Source organism: Sinocyclocheilus grahami, unplaced genomic scaffold (assembly GCF_001515645.1).
Source record: "Sinocyclocheilus grahami isolate Dianchi unplaced genomic scaffold, SAMN03320097.WGS_v1.1 scaffold682.1, whole genome shotgun sequence".
Taxonomy (NCBI): domain Eukaryota; kingdom Metazoa; phylum Chordata; class Actinopteri; order Cypriniformes; family Cyprinidae; genus Sinocyclocheilus; species Sinocyclocheilus grahami.
In genome coordinates this window covers 693632-711717 of record NW_015505861.1, presented here as the reverse complement: position 1 = coordinate 711717, position 18086 = coordinate 693632, and the positions used below count along the sequence as shown (strand labels likewise).

Sequence of the window (18086 nt, the reverse complement as noted above, 5' to 3'; positions counted from 1 at the left end):
AAAAAAAAAATGAAAGCAAAGAAAAGTGAAATGAAGAGGAAATAATGAAGGTTTTACACTGTTTCTAGATCACTAATCAAATGTAAGCAAATGTGTTACACTGAGCATGTGAACTCCTTTGAACAAAAATAGATTTCCTTTCTTCTTCGGATCATGCTGGAATCATTCGTGGATCATCATGAATGGATCATCAGCTTTTGCACAAACTAGTAGAGTCTCATGCCAGTTTCAATGATGCTCTCGTTAACATGGGCATAACAAATATGTTAATTTTAAACTTTTTTTCTTAAACTCAAATTATGCGGGTAATATTCTTTGATGTATTTTAAAAAAAACATGTATTAACAAATATGATATAATTATGTATTTATTTATGATATAATTATGTATATATATTTTTGTTTTTGTTTTGTAAAATCATTAATTTAAGAAGTGGTGTCAGCCTTATCTATAAACACATGCATGTCATAACTAGGGCGAGACTGAATGTATTGTTCTTGGTTGAAAGCCAGTGAGCAGCTACGTCACTAGTGCGATTGCTTTAGTGAAATATTACACACTTACAATTCCAGCCATCATACGTAGAAAAGATGCTGACAGCACTTGAAAGGTCATCCGTCTCACTATAAGGAGGAGGAGACGTCTGCAGAGAGTTTGTATGTGTAGTGAGCATTTCTCTTCATTACTTTACCGTGTAATGTCAGATTTCTGCTCAGTCTGATCTGCTGGAGAAGGAGGGATGTGTGAGGAGGAACGGAGGAACTGAGAGGCAGGGCAGTCATGAGTAGCAGTCCTTCAGGAATACCAGTCTGATTTGCTCAGGTAGGTTTGCCTTTCTTCTCCTTTTCCTTTCATCTTGTCGGTACAGCAATGAAATGAAATATATTAAACATTGATTTTCATTACAAAAAAAAACAAAAGTGTACACTAACAACGCTAACACAGACATTTTGAATCTTTGCAAACCATTATTCTCATTTAGGCTTGTGCAAGTAATTTGAGCATTTACATATAAATAAATAAAAATTACCAAAGCATTTGAACTTTACATTGTTAAAAAAAAAAGTTAGATGCTTGCAGTGTAAATTAGACATTTACTTTAAGTGTCAACAATTAAACTACACTCTTAAAAATAAAGGTGCTTCAAACGGTTTTTGGTTTTTGGTCATTTTTGGTTCCACAAAGAACCATTCAGTCAAAGGTTCTTTAAAGAACCATCTCTTTCTTACCTTTTTATAATCTGAAGAACCTTTTTTCGCCACAAAGAAGCTTTTGTGAAACAGAAAGGTTCTTCAGATGTTAAAGGTTCTTTATGGAACCATTTAGACAAAAAGGTTCTTCTATGTCATCGTGAAGCACCTTTATTTTTAAGAGTGTACTGCAATTTAGGAATTGTGGAAACAAGATTTTATTTTATTTAAAAAGATGATTTTGTATGTGATAACATTTTGAACATCTGCCAACCAAAGTGTTTATCTAGGCTTATCTATTAAGTCTAGTCAAAAATGCATTAACTTTTATTTATTTATTTTGTATTTTTTATGTTTTAAAATGCTTTATTATTGGTCATGCTAATGTATCTAATACAAATGCTTAATATTTTTTATGAATGCTTAATATGTAATGTTGTGTGTATGCATCTGTTTTTGTACATTAATACTAATTTATTGATAGATGTTTATTTTGAGTGTATTCTGTTCTGCATAGTTGTACTCCTTCAATATCATGTAGAAAGTTACATTATGTCTTCTAAAAAGGAAAATATCAAATAATGTAGAATATCCAAACTGAAAATAAAGGAAGAAAAGGGTCAACTTTAATTCAGCCTATACAGGAAAAAAAAAATCACAAATCTTTTAAAGACTAAAGAAAAATAAGATTAGATAAACTTCTCCAGCAGTGGTCCTAAAACATCTTAGACAGGATTTCTTACAAACTGTCTGACTAATTACAATGATAACCACAAAAACAAACATGCGTTTCCAGAGTTTATTTCCATCTTTAAGTACCCACTGCTGAGCAAACTAAAAGTGAGTGAGAACAGGAACTGAAATCTTCAGAAGCAGGACTGAGCGCCACATATTAAACATCTCATACCATAAATGAATATGTTTATTCAGTTTGGTTTGGGTCTGTTTACTCTAATTTTAACTGAAAAGTATACAAGAGACCTACCTGTTACTGTTCAGAATATACACTGGCCGAAACTATGGCACAGCGGTGGAACAGAATTGCACATTTTTAAAAAATGCATGTTGTTTCAACCCAACTTTGGGTCAAATATGGACTAACCCAACTTTTGGGTTAAAAATTGAATGTAAAAATGTAACCCAATGGTTGGGTTAGTCCATCTTTGACCCAAAGTTGGGTTGAAACAACCCAGCATGTTCACTTCAAACACATGCTGGACTATGATTTGACCCAGAAAAACTCAAATTTGTAGTCTGTACGGTCCCCTATACCACAGTTCTAAAGTATATAAAACTAGAATCTTAATTATGTTATATTTACATCATAAAATGTATCTGTTTTAAAGGGGTCCTATTATGCTCTTTTACAAAGTCTTGATTTTGTTTTGGGGGTGTACTAGAACATGCTCTCATGCTCGGTGGTTCGAAAAACACATTATTTTTCACATAATTTACATTATTAAAATACCTTTCTCTCCAGGCTGGCACAAACGGCTCGATTAGTTCCGGCTTTGATGAAGGTCCGCCTTCCGAAAAACAAAATGTGTTGTGATTGGTTCGCTGTCCCAGTGCGTTGTGATTGGCGAACAGCTTAGACGGTGTTTCAGTACTGCCACGCCCCTTGCTCCGTCTTTCAACAAAAGCTTTTTGGCGAATCCGGCAGGCACTGTACCCCCTCGTGTTGTGGAAGCTGTCCTCAGTAAAATGCACAGCACACAATAGCAAATTGGGGTTATAATGCTCAGGAACAGAGTTAAAAAATAAATTGCAACCACTGTTTCCTGACATCATCCACTTTCAGAAGCCCAAACAAAGACGTTTAAGAAGGAAGGGGAAAAAAAACAGCGTTTCAGGCGGTCGCGCACTGGACGAGAAGCGCAGCGTCGTGCCACGTCTTTAAAATTCAAATACTTTATTTTCTGTGAGTGTAGGCACACCGGCGGCGCCGTTCGGCGACTGTCCGCGGAGCCCAGCTACGTCATGTTGTACTTGTAAGAATTGTTCTAGACATGCCGAAAATTTGAGGCTACAGCACAGCAGCTCTTCTTCTTCTTGGTTTTCTCTGATGCACTAACTCTGCAGCAGCACTTCTTCGTCGTCGTCGTCTCGTCTGATGCACTCACTCAACCAAGCGCTCTAACCACAACCTCGCCCCTCCCCACCCCCAACCATTCGAATTTCTTCTTCTTCTGGTGTTAATGGCGGTTAGTAAACCAAACATTAATTATTTGTAATGATAATCTAATGGGCCGCTTTGTGATATCACAAAGCCCGGAAAACAAACGCTGTAGTCCAAACGAGCCGTTCGTTGTAGTTCTTGAAAAGGGATTTTAAAAAAACAAAATATCTCCCTTTGGAGTGGCCTTTGAGATTTGTAACTTTCTAGATCTTTTTTATGCCCAAACATACACACTACACACTGACTAAAATTTAAAAAGTGAAAAAGCATAATAGGACCCCTTTAATGCATTTTTGATCAAATAACTGCAGGCTTTTTATTGACCCTGCCTGTTTCTGTTGTTACATCTGCAGGTAATTTCCTGGTGATAATCAATGATCCAGTACAACTGCTCGTCTCCAGTCTCGCTGTACGCAGCGTTGAATGCATCATGGTGCTCCACCAGAGAGGACGACTGTCACAACAGAACAGCGAGCCAGTCAGACCTCTGTCTGAGCCGCAGCGCTTACCTGGAGAAGTACCTGGGCCCTTGCCGTTCACCCTTCTTCCTGCCTACGTGCATCACCTACCTGCTCATCTTTGTGGTCGGCGTGCTGGGCAACAGCCTGACTTGTATAGTCATCGCCCGTCACCGTGTGATGCGCACAACCACAAACTACTATCTGTTCAGCTTGGCCATTTCTGACCTCCTTGTGCTGTTGCTTGGTCTCCCGCTGGAGCTTTATGAACTCTGGAGCAACTATCCCTTTCTGTTTGGCGTTGCTGGCTGCTACTTCAAAACCTGCCTGTTCGAGACGGTCTGCTTTGCCTCTGTGCTCAACGTGACCGCCTTGAGCGCAGAGCGCTACAGAGCGGTGGTGCGTCCTCTGCACGCCAAACACATGGTGACGCACGCTCATGCCAAGCGCGTTATCCTTGTGCTATGGGCTGTCTCGCTGTTGTGTGCCTTGCCCAATACCAGTCTGCATGGCGTGGAGATGTTAAAACCCCGTTTTGGACTCACTTTCCCCAATTCGGGTGTGTGTATCGTGGTGCATGATAGGTGGATCTACAACTTGCTGGTGCAGGTGACAGCGCTGCTGTTCTTCATCCTGCCGATGCTGGCCATCACTGTGCTGTATGTGCTGATCGGCCTGCAGCTGCATCGAGAACGGGAGTGTTTTGATTCAAAGATTGGGCTCAATCAGGATGGGGTAAATCAGAGGGCACGCCATCGGCAAGTCACAAAAATGCTCTGTGAGTCCTGTTTCCCCTTCTACACGTGCTGTTGGTATGCTAGTAAGGGTTTAAGCCAGGGTTCCTCAATTAGTTTTCGCAGAGGGCCGAATTCTGCCAACAATACCAAGCCAAGGGCCACTGACCTATATATATATTGTTATATATAAATTGTTATTATTATTATTTCAATTATTGTTGCTTTTGTTAAAATAATCACAAGATTGTCACAAGATGCATATTCAGATTTTTTCCCCAGTAGTCTGTTTTATTCAAACAATTATGAACATTTTTGCATTTAGATACAGAAGAACTTTGTCTGTTGAATATTAAAAACAAATGAACAAACAAAAAAATCTGGATCTTCATGTCTGCCATGCAAATCAACTGTTCCTGCTCATCTCCAGCCTGTACTCTAAAAAAATGCTGGGTTAAGTATAACCCACCGCTGGGTCAAAACAACCCAATAGCTGGGTTTGTCCCTTTTTAACCCAGCATTTTTTAGAGTGTGGATCTATTCTCTCCACTATCCCTAATTGCAGATTCAATTATTAGATTTCTCAGTATTAATATTTTTATACTTAGATATTTGGGGGGGATCAAACTGTAACACAAAAACTTTGTTCTATTTTCTGCGACGTCGCGACAGGAACAACATACAAAATATGACAGCAATAATCTCAGGTAATGATTATGTGCTTTATTCAATGTTAAAAGTGTCTAATGTGAGTTTGAATATTATTTTGCGTTATCTTTAGCCATAGTGAAAGCAACAATAGATATTTTACCTCAGATCTAGAAAATAAATTAAAGCAAACTTGTATAAATACACACATTTTTGTTTAAATACATATAGAAATAAATAAACATGTGATTAAAGTAGGCAAATAAATAAAATAAATTGGTGGGCAAATGGAAAATGTTTAAGGAAATGCTAAACTCATCCTAACTATTTTCCTTTGATCACTCATTTATTTCTGAATGTAGTTCCACATTTATTTTTCCTCTGCACAACATGCTAATGAGAGGGTGTCAACCATGGACTTGGTCGGGTCTTGTGATAGCTGGGGGGCTTTCCTGCTGACAGGAGATGCATGGTGTAAATCCAGTATGGCCTACGTAAAGTCACTTTTTCCGTTCAACAGAGCAAGATACGTAAAAAGCTGAGCTGTATTGTCCGTACAATATCTGCGACTTTACAAACGACCCAACGGAATGGCCAGAGATGTCATTTGCTGACGTCATTTTTCGTAACCCAATTGAGTCTCCAGCTAGAGACAACTGTAATATCAGTATCCCATGGTCATCGTGAGATTATTCACTTTATCCGCGGAATAAGGGCTCGTTCTTTTGATGGCAGCTAGTGTTTATTAGAATAAATTATTTTATTTATTTGCCTACTTTCATCATTTCATTATTTATTTATGTATTTAAACAAGAATACGTGTATTTATGCACACATTTATTTGTGTATTTATTTATTTATTGTTTTTGCAGGTTTCGTCCCCCATATTGCAAATCATTTGAACGTTGTGTCAGTACGTTATAAATAGAACAAGTCAGCAGTTTACTGTTGGGGATTTGTCGTGTTGCGCCACATCCAAGACAGTATCACTGATTATAACCAGTTCTATTGTATTTTATTGTGTAGCACTGCGTCACTCGCGTCCGGTGTAGACACGATGTAAGTTAATGTAGCTTTCTGATGCTGCGTTTGAATTTTCATGTCACATTATTTGAAATTAGCGCGGGCCAAACAATTTTCAAGTACAAACATACATTTCTCTAGTCTTGGTACTGTATTTTTTGTACACTCTAAAAATGCTGGGTTGTTTCAACCCAACTTTGGGTCAAATGTGGACTAACCCAACTTTTGGGTTAAAAATTTAGTTTAAAAATGTAACCCAATAATTGGGTTAGTCCATATTTGACCCAAAGTTGGGTTGAAACAACCCAGCATTTTTGAGAGTGTACCTATTTTTTTGTTATTTTCCGGAACTACTGGGACAGTGATAAAGAAAAACACATAATGCCTGAGTCTGTAAACAGGACGTTAAAGGGATAGTCCACCCAAAAATGAAAATTACCCCATGATTTGCTCAGGCTTAAGGCATCCTAGGTGTATATGACTTTCTTCTTTCAGGCAAATCCAATCGGAGTTATATTTAAAAAATATCCTGGCCCTTCCAAGCTTTATAATGGCAGTCCAAACCTAATCCAGTATACAGTATGAGCAGTGTGAAAATGAGTTAATAGCAAACTGCCAATGTTCATTATTCAGAGCTGAAAAACTCAAGTATTCTTTTCTAAATATTATGCCAGAAAAAGAAATAAAGAGTCAAATCCCAGCTTTTTTAAGTATGACACATTCTTGTCCAGTTTGTGAGGTTTTGCAATTGTAGAAACCTCAAGGAACTTTGTTAATAATCTGTGCTGATAAACAGAAAATCCTCATCTGTGCTTTATCAGCCTCATGTCATGTTATTGTAAATACAAAGGGGATCTGATTTACCGTAGTTATAGCGTCAGTCTACATCTGGCTTATTGTAATAGCTCGTCAGCACTACGCTGTGTGGCCATCCTCAACAAATTTCAACATTTTCTTTGATACTGAGATACAAACAAAATACTTAAGATCTAGTCATGTATTCTCGAGTTCATAAACACTGTCAGTAGAGCAGATGCGCGCCAAAAGTAACAGTTATTTTATAGATTTAAACACATTATAAGTGTATCTGGATACTTAAAGCACACTTAAATGTGTGATTGTCATTGCATTAGATAACACAAATGATGTTAGAGCTTTTCCCAGAACTAACGTCACTATTCATAGCCTTTTTTGCAATGAATATTAAAGGAATAGTTCACCCAAAAATGATGTTTTGCTGAACATTTACTCACCCTCAGGCCATCCAAGATATGAGTTTGTTTCTTTATCAGAACAGATTTGGAGAAATGTAGCATTTCATCACCTGCTCACCAATGGATCCTCTGCGGTGAATGGGTGCCGTCAGAATGAGAGTCCAAACAGCTAATAAAAACATCACAATATTTGTTTAGAATGTTTTTTACTTGCAAACAGTGGTTGATCTGTGACTATTTCTCTCCTGATTCAGAGCAAGATGAAGAGAGAAATATTATGGATAGGGTACTTGGATAGGGTATTTTAGATGGAAACAACGGTCTGAAGTTGAAAAGTCTTGATAAATTTGTTTCTTACATAAAAGCAGCTTTTCTCACAGGACCTTAATTAATGGACTGGAGTGGTGTGGATTACTTGTGGATTATTGTGATGTTTTTATAGAAGTCGCAGGGCAGCGTTGACAACATGTTTCTGTGTTCCTATGTTTCTGTGTGTGCGCAGAGCAAACTGCGATGTCTCTCTCTCTCTCTCTCTCTCTCTCTCTCGCTCTCTGTGTGTGTGTGTGTGTGTGTGTCAATGAAAGCAGCACATTAATATAGAACGGTGATTAAACTGACTTGGAACTACCTGTGCATGAAACGGTTTTAATGCATACCTGCCAGCCAATCAGAATCCAGTATTCAGACAGAATATAATATAATAGGTATTATTTATTATACATTTACATGTAATTTTCTAATATACTTTCTGTGTATTTGACAGGTGCATTGGTGATTGTGTTTGGAATCTGCTGGGCCCCGTTTCACATCGATCGTGTCATGTGGAGCTACATTGATGACTGGACTGCAGAGAACCACCATGTCTTTGAGTACGTGCATCTTCTTTCTGGTGTCTTCTTCTACTTGAGCTCAGTGGTCAATCCCATCCTGTATAACCTCATGTCTTCACGCTTCAGAGAAATGTTCCGTGAGGTGGTGTGTCAAAAAGACCATCGTCAGCTCTCAATAAGTAAGGTCACATTACGTAGTGTTGTATCTGCCTCTTTTTCTGCCTCCAACTCTGTCTCTTTTTCTGTCAAATTCAACCCTCGTGGGCTGCCACACACTCTCTAGAGTATTCTGCTCAAGTTATTTTATGCAAATACTATATCACTCATAGTTGCGTTGTCAAAGTATTCAATACTGTATATACAGTTAAGTTAATGAGTGCTCACGTAATACTGCATTAAAAGGCAATATATACAAACACACTACCATTCGAAAGTTTGGGGTCAGTACGATTTTTTGTAATTCTTTTTTTATGGAAGTCTCTTGTGCTCACCAAGGCTTGATTAAGAATACAGTAAAACAGTAAGATTGTGAAATATCATGTAAAATAATTTTGAATATATTTTAAGATGTAATTTGTTCCTGTGATCAAAGCTGAATTTTCAGCATCATTATGCTCAAGGAACATTTTTTTTTTTATTATCAATCTTGAAAACAGTTGTGCTGCTCCATGTTTTTGTGGAAACCGTGATACCAGCATTTTTTTTAAAAAAGAAGTAGTTTATAAATGTCTTTACTGTCACTTTTGGTCAATTTAATGCATCCTTCCTGAATAAAAGTATAATTTTCTTTCAATCAATCAATCAATCAATAATAAAAAAGATTACTGACCCTACATGTTTGAACAGTAGTACGAGTGCACCTAGATTTTTACCCATCACCCTAATTTTACACAGTATGTAAGCACCTTAAATGCTATTTTGACAGGTTTTTCAGTGTCCATATTATGAGCACGTCTCTTTACACTGTAATGTCCAAACAGTATCATTTCAAATCTCATATAAAACACTTTTATAATAAAGAAGTTTTTGATTGTTGTCAATGTTTTATTGTGCATGTAAACACACTTAGTGATGTCATCAAATATAATTTGCTTTAAAAATTCTAAGCCTTTCTTTAAAAAAAAAAAAAAAAGTATATCAAGTAAGTTAGATTTTTCAGATATTGGAAACAAATGAGTCAGTGCCATATGGGCAGCACAGGTCCTGACTCCAAGTCTTTTCCTGGTCCTGTTCCCCTCTCAATCTGTCCTGTCTCTCCTCCTACTGTCCTGTCTAATAGAAGCCCAGAAATATAACTTTAAAAGAAGTTGGTCAGTTAGTTCGTATATTTCTTCTCTCATGGTGCTCCACCAGAGAGGACGACTGTCACAACAGAACAGCGAGCCAGTCAGACCTCTGTCTGAGCCGCAGCGCTTACCTGGAGAAGTACCTGGGCCCTTGCCGTTCACCCTTCTTCCTGCCTACGTGCATCACCTACCTGCTCATCTTTGTGGTCGGCGTGCTGGGCAACAGCCTGACTTGTATAGTCATCGCCCGTCACCGTGTGATGCGCACAACCACAAACTACTATCTGTTCAGCTTGGCCATTTCTGACCTCCTTGTGCTGTTGCTTGGTCTCCCGCTGGAGCTTTATGAACTCTGGAGCAACTATCCCTTTCTGTTTGGCGTTGCTGGCTGCTACTTCAAAACCTGCCTGTTCGAGACGGTCTGCTTTGCCTCTGTGCTCAACGTGACCGCCTTGAGCGCAGAGCGCTACAGAGCGGTGGTGCGTCCTCTGCACGCCAAACACATGGTGACGCACGCTCATGCCAAGCGCGTTATCCTTGTGCTATGGGCTGTCTCGCTGTTGTGTGCCTTGCCCAATACCAGTCTGCATGGCGTGGAGATGTTAAAACCCCGTTTTGGACTCACTTTCCCCAATTCGGGTGTGTGTATCGTGGTGCATGATAGGTGGATCTACAACTTGCTGGTGCAGGTGACAGCGCTGCTGTTCTTCATCCTGCCGATGCTGGCCATCACTGTGCTGTATGTGCTGATCGGCCTGCAGCTGCATCGAGAACGGGAGTGTTTTGATTCAAAGATTGGGCTCAATCAGGATGGGGTAAATCAGAGGGCACGCCATCGGCAAGTCACAAAAATGCTCTGTGAGTCCTGTTTCCCCTTCTACACGTGCTGTTGGTATGCTAGTAAGGGTTTAAGCCAGGGTTCCTCAATTAGTTTTCGCAGAGGGCCGAATTCTGCCAACAATACCAAGCCAAGGGCCACTGACCTATATATATATTGTTATATATAAATTGTTATTATTATTATTTCAATTATTGTTGCTTTTGTTAAAATAATCACAAGATTGTCACAAGATGCATATTCAGATTTTTTCCCCAGTAGTCTGTTTTATTCAAACAATTATGAACATTTTTGCATTTAGATACAGAAGAACTTTGTCTGTTGAATATTAAAAACAAATGAACAAACAAAAAAATCTGGATCTTCATGTCTGCCATGCAAATCAACTGTTCCTGCTCATCTCCAGCCTGTACTCTAAAAAAATGCTGGGTTAAGTATAACCCACCGCTGGGTCAAAACAACCCAATAGCTGGGTTTGTCCCTTTTTAACCCAGCATTTTTTAGAGTGTGGATCTATTCTCTCCACTATCCCTAATTGCAGATTCAATTATTAGATTTCTCAGTATTAATATTTTTATACTTAGATATTTGGGGGGGATCAAACTGTAACACAAAAACTTTGTTCTATTTTCTGCGACGTCGCGACAGGAACAACATACAAAATATGACAGCAATAATCTCAGGTAATGATTATGTGCTTTATTCAATGTTAAAAGTGTCTAATGTGAGTTTGAATATTATTTTGCGTTATCTTTAGCCATAGTGAAAGCAACAATAGATATTTTACCTCAGATCTAGAAAATAAATTAAAGCAAACTTGTATAAATACACACATTTTTGTTTAAATACATATAGAAATAAATAAACATGTGATTAAAGTAGGCAAATAAATAAAATAAATTGGTGGGCAAATGGAAAATGTTTAAGGAAATGCTAAACTCATCCTATTTATTTTCCTTTGATCACTCATTTATTTCTGAATGTAGTTCCACATTTATTTTTCCTCTGCACAACATGCTAATGAGAGGGTGTCAACCATGGACTTGGTCGGGTCTTGTGATAGCTGGGGGGCTTTCCTGCTGACAGGAGATGCATGGTGTAAATCCAGTATGGCCTACGTAAAGTCACTTTTTCCGTTCAACAGAGCAAGATACGTAAAAAGCTGAGCTGTATTGTCCGTACAATATCTGCGACTTTACAAACGACCCAACGGAATGGCCAGAGATGTCATTTGCTGACGTCATTTTTCGTAACCCAATTGAGTCTCCAGCTAGAGACAACTGTAATATCAGTATCCCATGGTCATCGTGAGATTATTCACTTTATCCGCGGAATAAGGGCTCGTTCTTTTGATGGCAGCTAGTGTTTATTAGAATAAATTATTTTATTTATTTGCCTACTTTCATCATTTCATTATTTATTTATGTATTTAAACAAGAATACGTGTATTTATGCACACATTTATTTGTGTATTTATTTATTTATTGTTTTTGCAGGTTTCGTCCCCCATATTGCAAATCATTTGAACGTTGTGTCAGTACGTTATAAATAGAACAAGTCAGCAGTTTACTGTTGGGGATTTGTCGTGTTGCGCCACATCCAAGACAGTATCACTGATTATAACCAGTTCTATTGTATTTTATTGTGTAGCACTGCGTCACTCGCGTCCGGTGTAGACACGATGTAAGTTAATGTAGCTTTCTGATGCTGCGTTTGAATTTTCATGTCACATTATTTGAAATTAGCGCGGGCCAAACAATTTTCAAGTACAAACATACATTTCTCTAGTCTTGGTACTGTATTTTTTGTACACTCTAAAAATGCTGGGTTGTTTCAACCCAACTTTGGGTCATCATGGTGCTCCACCAGAGAGGACGACTGTCACAACAGAACAGCGAGCCAGTCAGACCTCTGTCTGAGCCGCAGCGCTTACCTGGAGAAGTACCTGGGCCCTTGCCGTTCACCCTTCTTCCTGCCTACGTGCATCACCTACCTGCTCATCTTTGTGGTCGGCGTGCTGGGCAACAGCCTGACTTGTATAGTCATCGCCCGTCACCGTGTGATGCGCACAACCACAAACTACTATCTGTTCAGCTTGGCCATTTCTGACCTCCTTGTGCTGTTGCTTGGTCTCCCGCTGGAGCTTTATGAACTCTGGAGCAACTATCCCTTTCTGTTTGGCGTTGCTGGCTGCTACTTCAAAACCTGCCTGTTCGAGACGGTCTGCTTTGCCTCTGTGCTCAACGTGACCGCCTTGAGCGCAGAGCGCTACAGAGCGGTGGTGCGTCCTCTGCACGCCAAACACATGGTGACGCACGCTCATGCCAAGCGCGTTATCCTTGTGCTATGGGCTGTCTCGCTGTTGTGTGCCTTGCCCAATACCAGTCTGCATGGCGTGGAGATGTTAAAACCCCGTTTTGGACTCACTTTCCCCAATTCGGGTGTGTGTATCGTGGTGCATGATAGGTGGATCTACAACTTGCTGGTGCAGGTGACAGCGCTGCTGTTCTTCATCCTGCCGATGCTGGCCATCACTGTGCTGTATGTGCTGATCGGCCTGCAGCTGCATCGAGAACGGGAGTGTTTTGATTCAAAGATTGGGCTCAATCAGGATGGGGTAAATCAGAGGGCACGCCATCGGCAAGTCACAAAAATGCTCTGTGAGTCCTGTTTCCCCTTCTACACGTGCTGTTGGTATGCTAGTAAGGGTTTAAGCCAGGGTTCCTCAATTAGTTTTCGCAGAGGGCCGAATTCTGCCAACAATACCAAGCCAAGGGCCACTGACCTATATATATATTGTTATATATAAATTGTTATTATTATTATTTCAATTATTGTTGCTTTTGTTAAAATAATCACAAGATTGTCACAAGATGCATATTCAGATTTTTTCCCCAGTAGTCTGTTTTATTCAAACAATTATGAACATTTTTGCATTTAGATACAGAAGAACTTTGTCTGTTGAATATTAAAAACAAATGAACAAACAAAAAAATCTGGATCTTCATGTCTGCCATGCAAATCAACTGTTCCTGCTCATCTCCAGCCTGTACTCTAAAAAAATGCTGGGTTAAGTATAACCCACCGCTGGGTCAAAACAACCCAATAGCTGGGTTTGTCCCTTTTTAACCCAGCATTTTTTAGAGTGTGGATCTATTCTCTCCACTATCCCTAATTGCAGATTCAATTATTAGATTTCTCAGTATTAATATTTTTATACTTAGATATTTGGGGGGGATCAAACTGTAACACAAAAACTTTGTTCTATTTTCTGCGACGTCGCGACAGGAACAACATACAAAATATGACAGCAATAATCTCAGGTAATGATTATGTGCTTTATTCAATGTTAAAAGTGTCTAATGTGAGTTTGAATATTATTTTGCGTTATCTTTAGCCATAGTGAAAGCAACAATAGATATTTTACCTCAGATCTAGAAAATAAATTAAAGCAAACTTGTATAAATACACACATTTTTGTTTAAATACATATAGAAATAAATAAACATGTGATTAAAGTAGGCAAATAAATAAAATAAATTGGTGGGCAAATGGAAAATGTTTAAGGAAATGCTAAACTCATCCTAACTATTTTCCTTTGATCACTCATTTATTTCTGAATGTAGTTCCACATTTATTTTTCCTCTGCACAACATGCTAATGAGAGGGTGTCAACCATGGACTTGGTCGGGTCTTGTGATAGCTGGGGGGCTTTCCTGCTGACAGGAGATGCATGGTGTAAATCCAGTATGGCCTACGTAAAGTCACTTTTTCCGTTCAACAGAGCAAGATACGTAAAAAGCTGAGCTGTATTGTCCGTACAATATCTGCGACTTTACAAACGACCCAACGGAATGGCCAGAGATGTCATTTGCTGACGTCATTTTTCGTAACCCAATTGAGTCTCCAGCTAGAGACAACTGTAATATCAGTATCCCATGGTCATCGTGAGATTATTCACTTTATCCGCGGAATAAGGGCTCGTTCTTTTGATGGCAGCTAGTGTTTATTAGAATAAATTATTTTATTTATTTGCCTACTTTCATCATTTCATTATTTATTTATGTATTTAAACAAGAATACGTGTATTTATGCACACATTTATTTGTGTATTTATTTATTTATTGTTTTTGCAGGTTTCGTCCCCCATATTGCAAATCATTTGAACGTTGTGTCAGTACGTTATAAATAGAACAAGTCAGCAGTTTACTGTTGGGGATTTGTCGTGTTGCGCCACATCCAAGACAGTATCACTGATTATAACCAGTTCTATTGTATTTTATTGTGTAGCACTGCGTCACTCGCGTCCGGTGTAGACACGATGTAAGTTAATGTAGCTTTCTGATGCTGCGTTTGAATTTTCATGTCACATTATTTGAAATTAGCGCGGGCCAAACAATTTTCAAGTACAAACATACATTTCTCTAGTCTTGGTACTGTATTTTTTGTACACTCTAAAAATGCTGGGTTGTTTCAACCCAACTTTGGGTCAAATGTGGACTAACCCAACTTTTGGGTTAAAAATTTAGTTTAAAAATGTAACCCAATAATTGGGTTAGTCCATATTTGACCCAAAGTTGGGTTGAAACAACCCAGCATTTTTGAGAGTGTACCTATTTTTTTGTTATTTTCCGGAACTACTGGGACAGTGATAAAGAAAAACACATAATGCCTGAGTCTGTAAACAGGACGTTAAAGGGATAGTCCACCCAAAAATGAAAATTACCCCATGATTTGCTCAGGCTTAAGGCATCCTAGGTGTATATGACTTTCTTCTTTCAGGCAAATCCAATCGGAGTTATATTTAAAAAATATCCTGGCCCTTCCAAGCTTTATAATGGCAGTCCAAACCTAATCCAGTATACAGTATGAGCAGTGTGAAAATGAGTTAATAGCAAACTGCCAATGTTCATTATTCAGAGCTGAAAAACTCAAGTATTCTTTTCTAAATATTATGCCAGAAAAAGAAATAAAGAGTCAAATCCCAGCTTTTTTAAGTATGACACATTCTTGTCCAGTTTGTGAGGTTTTGCAATTGTAGAAACCTCAAGGAACTTTGTTAATAATCTGTGCTGATAAACAGAAAATCCTCATCTGTGCTTTATCAGCCTCATGTCATGTTATTGTAAATACAAAGGGGATCTGATTTACCGTAGTTATAGCGTCAGTCTACATCTGGCTTATTGTAATAGCTCGTCAGCACTACGCTGTGTGGCCATCCTCAACAAATTTCAACATTTTCTTTGATACTGAGATACAAACAAAATACTTAAGATCTAGTCATGTATTCTCGAGTTCATAAACACTGTCAGTAGAGCAGATGCGCGCCAAAAGTAACAGTTATTTTATAGATTTAAACACATTATAAGTGTATCTGGATACTTAAAGCACACTTAAATGTGTGATTGTCATTGCATTAGATAACACAAATGATGTTAGAGCTTTTCCCAGAACTAACGTCACTATTCATAGCCTTTTTTGCAATGAATATTAAAGGAATAGTTCACCCAAAAATGATGTTTTGCTGAACATTTACTCACCCTCAGGCCATCCAAGATATGAGTTTGTTTCTTTATCAGAACAGATTTGGAGAAATGTAGCATTTCATCACCTGCTCACCAATGGATCCTCTGCGGTGAATGGGTGCCGTCAGAATGAGAGTCCAAACAGCTAATAAAAACATCACAATATTTGTTTAGAATGTTTTTTACTTGCAAACAGTGGTTGATCTGTGACTATTTCTCTCCTGATTCAGAGCAAGATGAAGAGAGAAATATTATGGATAGGGTACTTGGATAGGGTATTTTAGATGGAAACAACGGTCTGAAGTTGAAAAGTCTTGATAAATTTGTTTCTTACATAAAAGCAGCTTTTCTCACAGGACCTTAATTAATGGACTGGAGTGGTGTGGATTACTTGTGGATTATTGTGATGTTTTTATAGAAGTCGCAGGGCAGCGTTGACAACATGTTTCTGTGTTCCTATGTTTCTGTGTGTGCGCAGAGCAAACTGCGATGTCTCTCTCTCTCTCTCTCTCTCTCTCTCGCTCTCTGTGTGTGTGTGTGTGTGTGTGTCAATGAAAGCAGCACATTAATATAGAACGGTGATTAAACTGACTTGGAACTACCTGTGCATGAAACGGTTTTAATGCATACCTGCCAGCCAATCAGAATCCAGTATTCAGACAGAATATAATATAATAGGTATTATTTATTATACATTTACATGTAATTTTCTAATATACTTTCTGTGTATTTGACAGGTGCATTGGTGATTGTGTTTGGAATCTGCTGGGCCCCGTTTCACATCGATCGTGTCATGTGGAGCTACATTGATGACTGGACTGCAGAGAACCACCATGTCTTTGAGTACGTGCATCTTCTTTCTGGTGTCTTCTTCTACTTGAGCTCAGTGGTCAATCCCATCCTGTATAACCTCATGTCTTCACGCTTCAGAGAAATGTTCCGTGAGGTGGTGTGTCAAAAAGACCATCGTCAGCTCTCAATAAGTAAGGTCACATTACGTAGTGTTGTATCTGCCTCTTTTTCTGCCTCCAACTCTGTCTCTTTTTCTGTCAAATTCAACCCTCGTGGGCTGCCACACACTCTCTAGAGTATTCTGCTCAAGTTATTTTATGCAAATACTATATCACTCATAGTTGCGTTGTCAAAGTATTCAATACTGTATATACAGTTAAGTTAATGAGTGCTCACGTAATACTGCATTAAAAGGCAATATATACAAACACACTACCATTCGAAAGTTTGGGGTCAGTACGATTTTTTGTAATTCTTTTTTTATGGAAGTCTCTTGTGCTCACCAAGGCTTGATTAAGAATACAGTAAAACAGTAAGATTGTGAAATATCATGTAAAATAATTTTGAATATATTTTAAGATGTAATTTGTTCCTGTGATCAAAGCTGAATTTTCAGCATCATTATGCTCAAGGAACATTTTTTTTTTTATTATCAATCTTGAAAACAGTTGTGCTGCTCCATGTTTTTGTGGAAACCGTGATACCAGCATTTTTTTTTAAAAAGAAGTAGTTTATAAATGTCTTTACTGTCACTTTTGGTCAATTTAATGCATCCTTCCTGAATAAAAGTATAATTTTCTTTCAATCAATCAATCAATCAATAATAAAAAAGATTACTGACCCTACATGTTTGAACAGTAGTACGAGTGCACCTAGATTTTTACCCATCACCCTAATTTTACACAGTATGTAAGCACCTTAAATGCTATTTTGACAGGTTTTTCAGTGTCCATATTATGAGCACGTCTCTTTACACTGTAATGTCCAAACAGTATCATTTCAAATCTCATATAAAACACTTTTATAATAAAGAAGTTTTTGATTGTTGTCAATGTTTTATTGTGCATGTAAACACACTTAGTGATGTCATCAAATATAATTTGCTTTAAAAATTCTAAGCCTTTCTTTAAAAAAAAAAAAAAAAGTATATCAAGTAAGTTAGATTTTTCAGATATTGGAAACAAATGAGTCAGTGCCATATGGGCAGCACAGGTCCTGACTCCAAGTCTTTTCCTGGTCCTGTTCCCCTCTCAATCTGTCCTGTCTCTCCTCCTACTGTCCTGTCTAATAGAAGCCCAGAAATATAACTTTAAAAGAAGTTGGTCAGTTAGTTCGTATATTTCTTCTCCGCCAATGTAAATAGTTCCAT

General features: G+C 38.2%; 2 protein-coding genes across 2 annotated transcripts; both read left to right on the top strand.

Annotated features, from left to right (window-relative positions):
- Positions 1-658: 658 nt before the first annotated feature.
- On the top strand, positions 659-8670 carry LOC107559356 (neuromedin-U receptor 1-like). Its single transcript, XM_016243142.1, has 3 exons — positions 659-822; positions 3723-4605; positions 8210-8670. Exons 2-3 carry the CDS (start codon positions 3744-3746, stop codon positions 8557-8559), a joined length of 1212 nt encoding a protein of 403 aa, XP_016098628.1. The 5' UTR covers positions 659-822; positions 3723-3743; the 3' UTR covers positions 8560-8670.
- A 793-nt stretch (positions 8671-9463) lies between these two features.
- LOC107559352 (neuromedin-U receptor 1-like) lies at positions 9464-17123 on the top strand. The gene is made up of 4 exons (XM_016243136.1): positions 9464-9546; positions 9630-10377; positions 12235-13060; positions 16663-17123. The coding sequence occupies exons 1-4, from the start codon at positions 9464-9466 to the stop codon at positions 17010-17012; spliced, it is 2007 nt and encodes a 668-aa protein (XP_016098622.1). The 3' UTR covers positions 17013-17123.
- The last annotated feature ends 963 nt before the right edge of the window (positions 17124-18086 follow it).

Excerpts from the sequence above, each read along its gene's own strand:
- LOC107559356 (XM_016243142.1), top strand. The coding sequence starts at position 3,744 with ATGATCCAGTACAACTGCTCGTCTCCAGTCTCGCTGTACGCAGCGTTG. Across the intron at positions 4,606-8,209 it reads GCAAGTCACAAAAATGCTCT|GTGCATTGGTGATTGTGTTT; the intron begins GTGAGTCCTGTT and ends TGTATTTGACAG.
- LOC107559352 (XM_016243136.1), top strand. The coding sequence starts at position 9,464 with ATGGGCAGCACAGGTCCTGACTCCAAGTCTTTTCCTGGTCCTGTTCCC. Across the intron at positions 10,378-12,234 it reads TTGGGCTCAATCAGGATGGG|CAACCCAACTTTGGGTCATC; the intron begins GTAAATCAGAGG and ends GCTGGGTTGTTT. Across the intron at positions 13,061-16,662 it reads GCAAGTCACAAAAATGCTCT|GTGCATTGGTGATTGTGTTT; the intron begins GTGAGTCCTGTT and ends TGTATTTGACAG.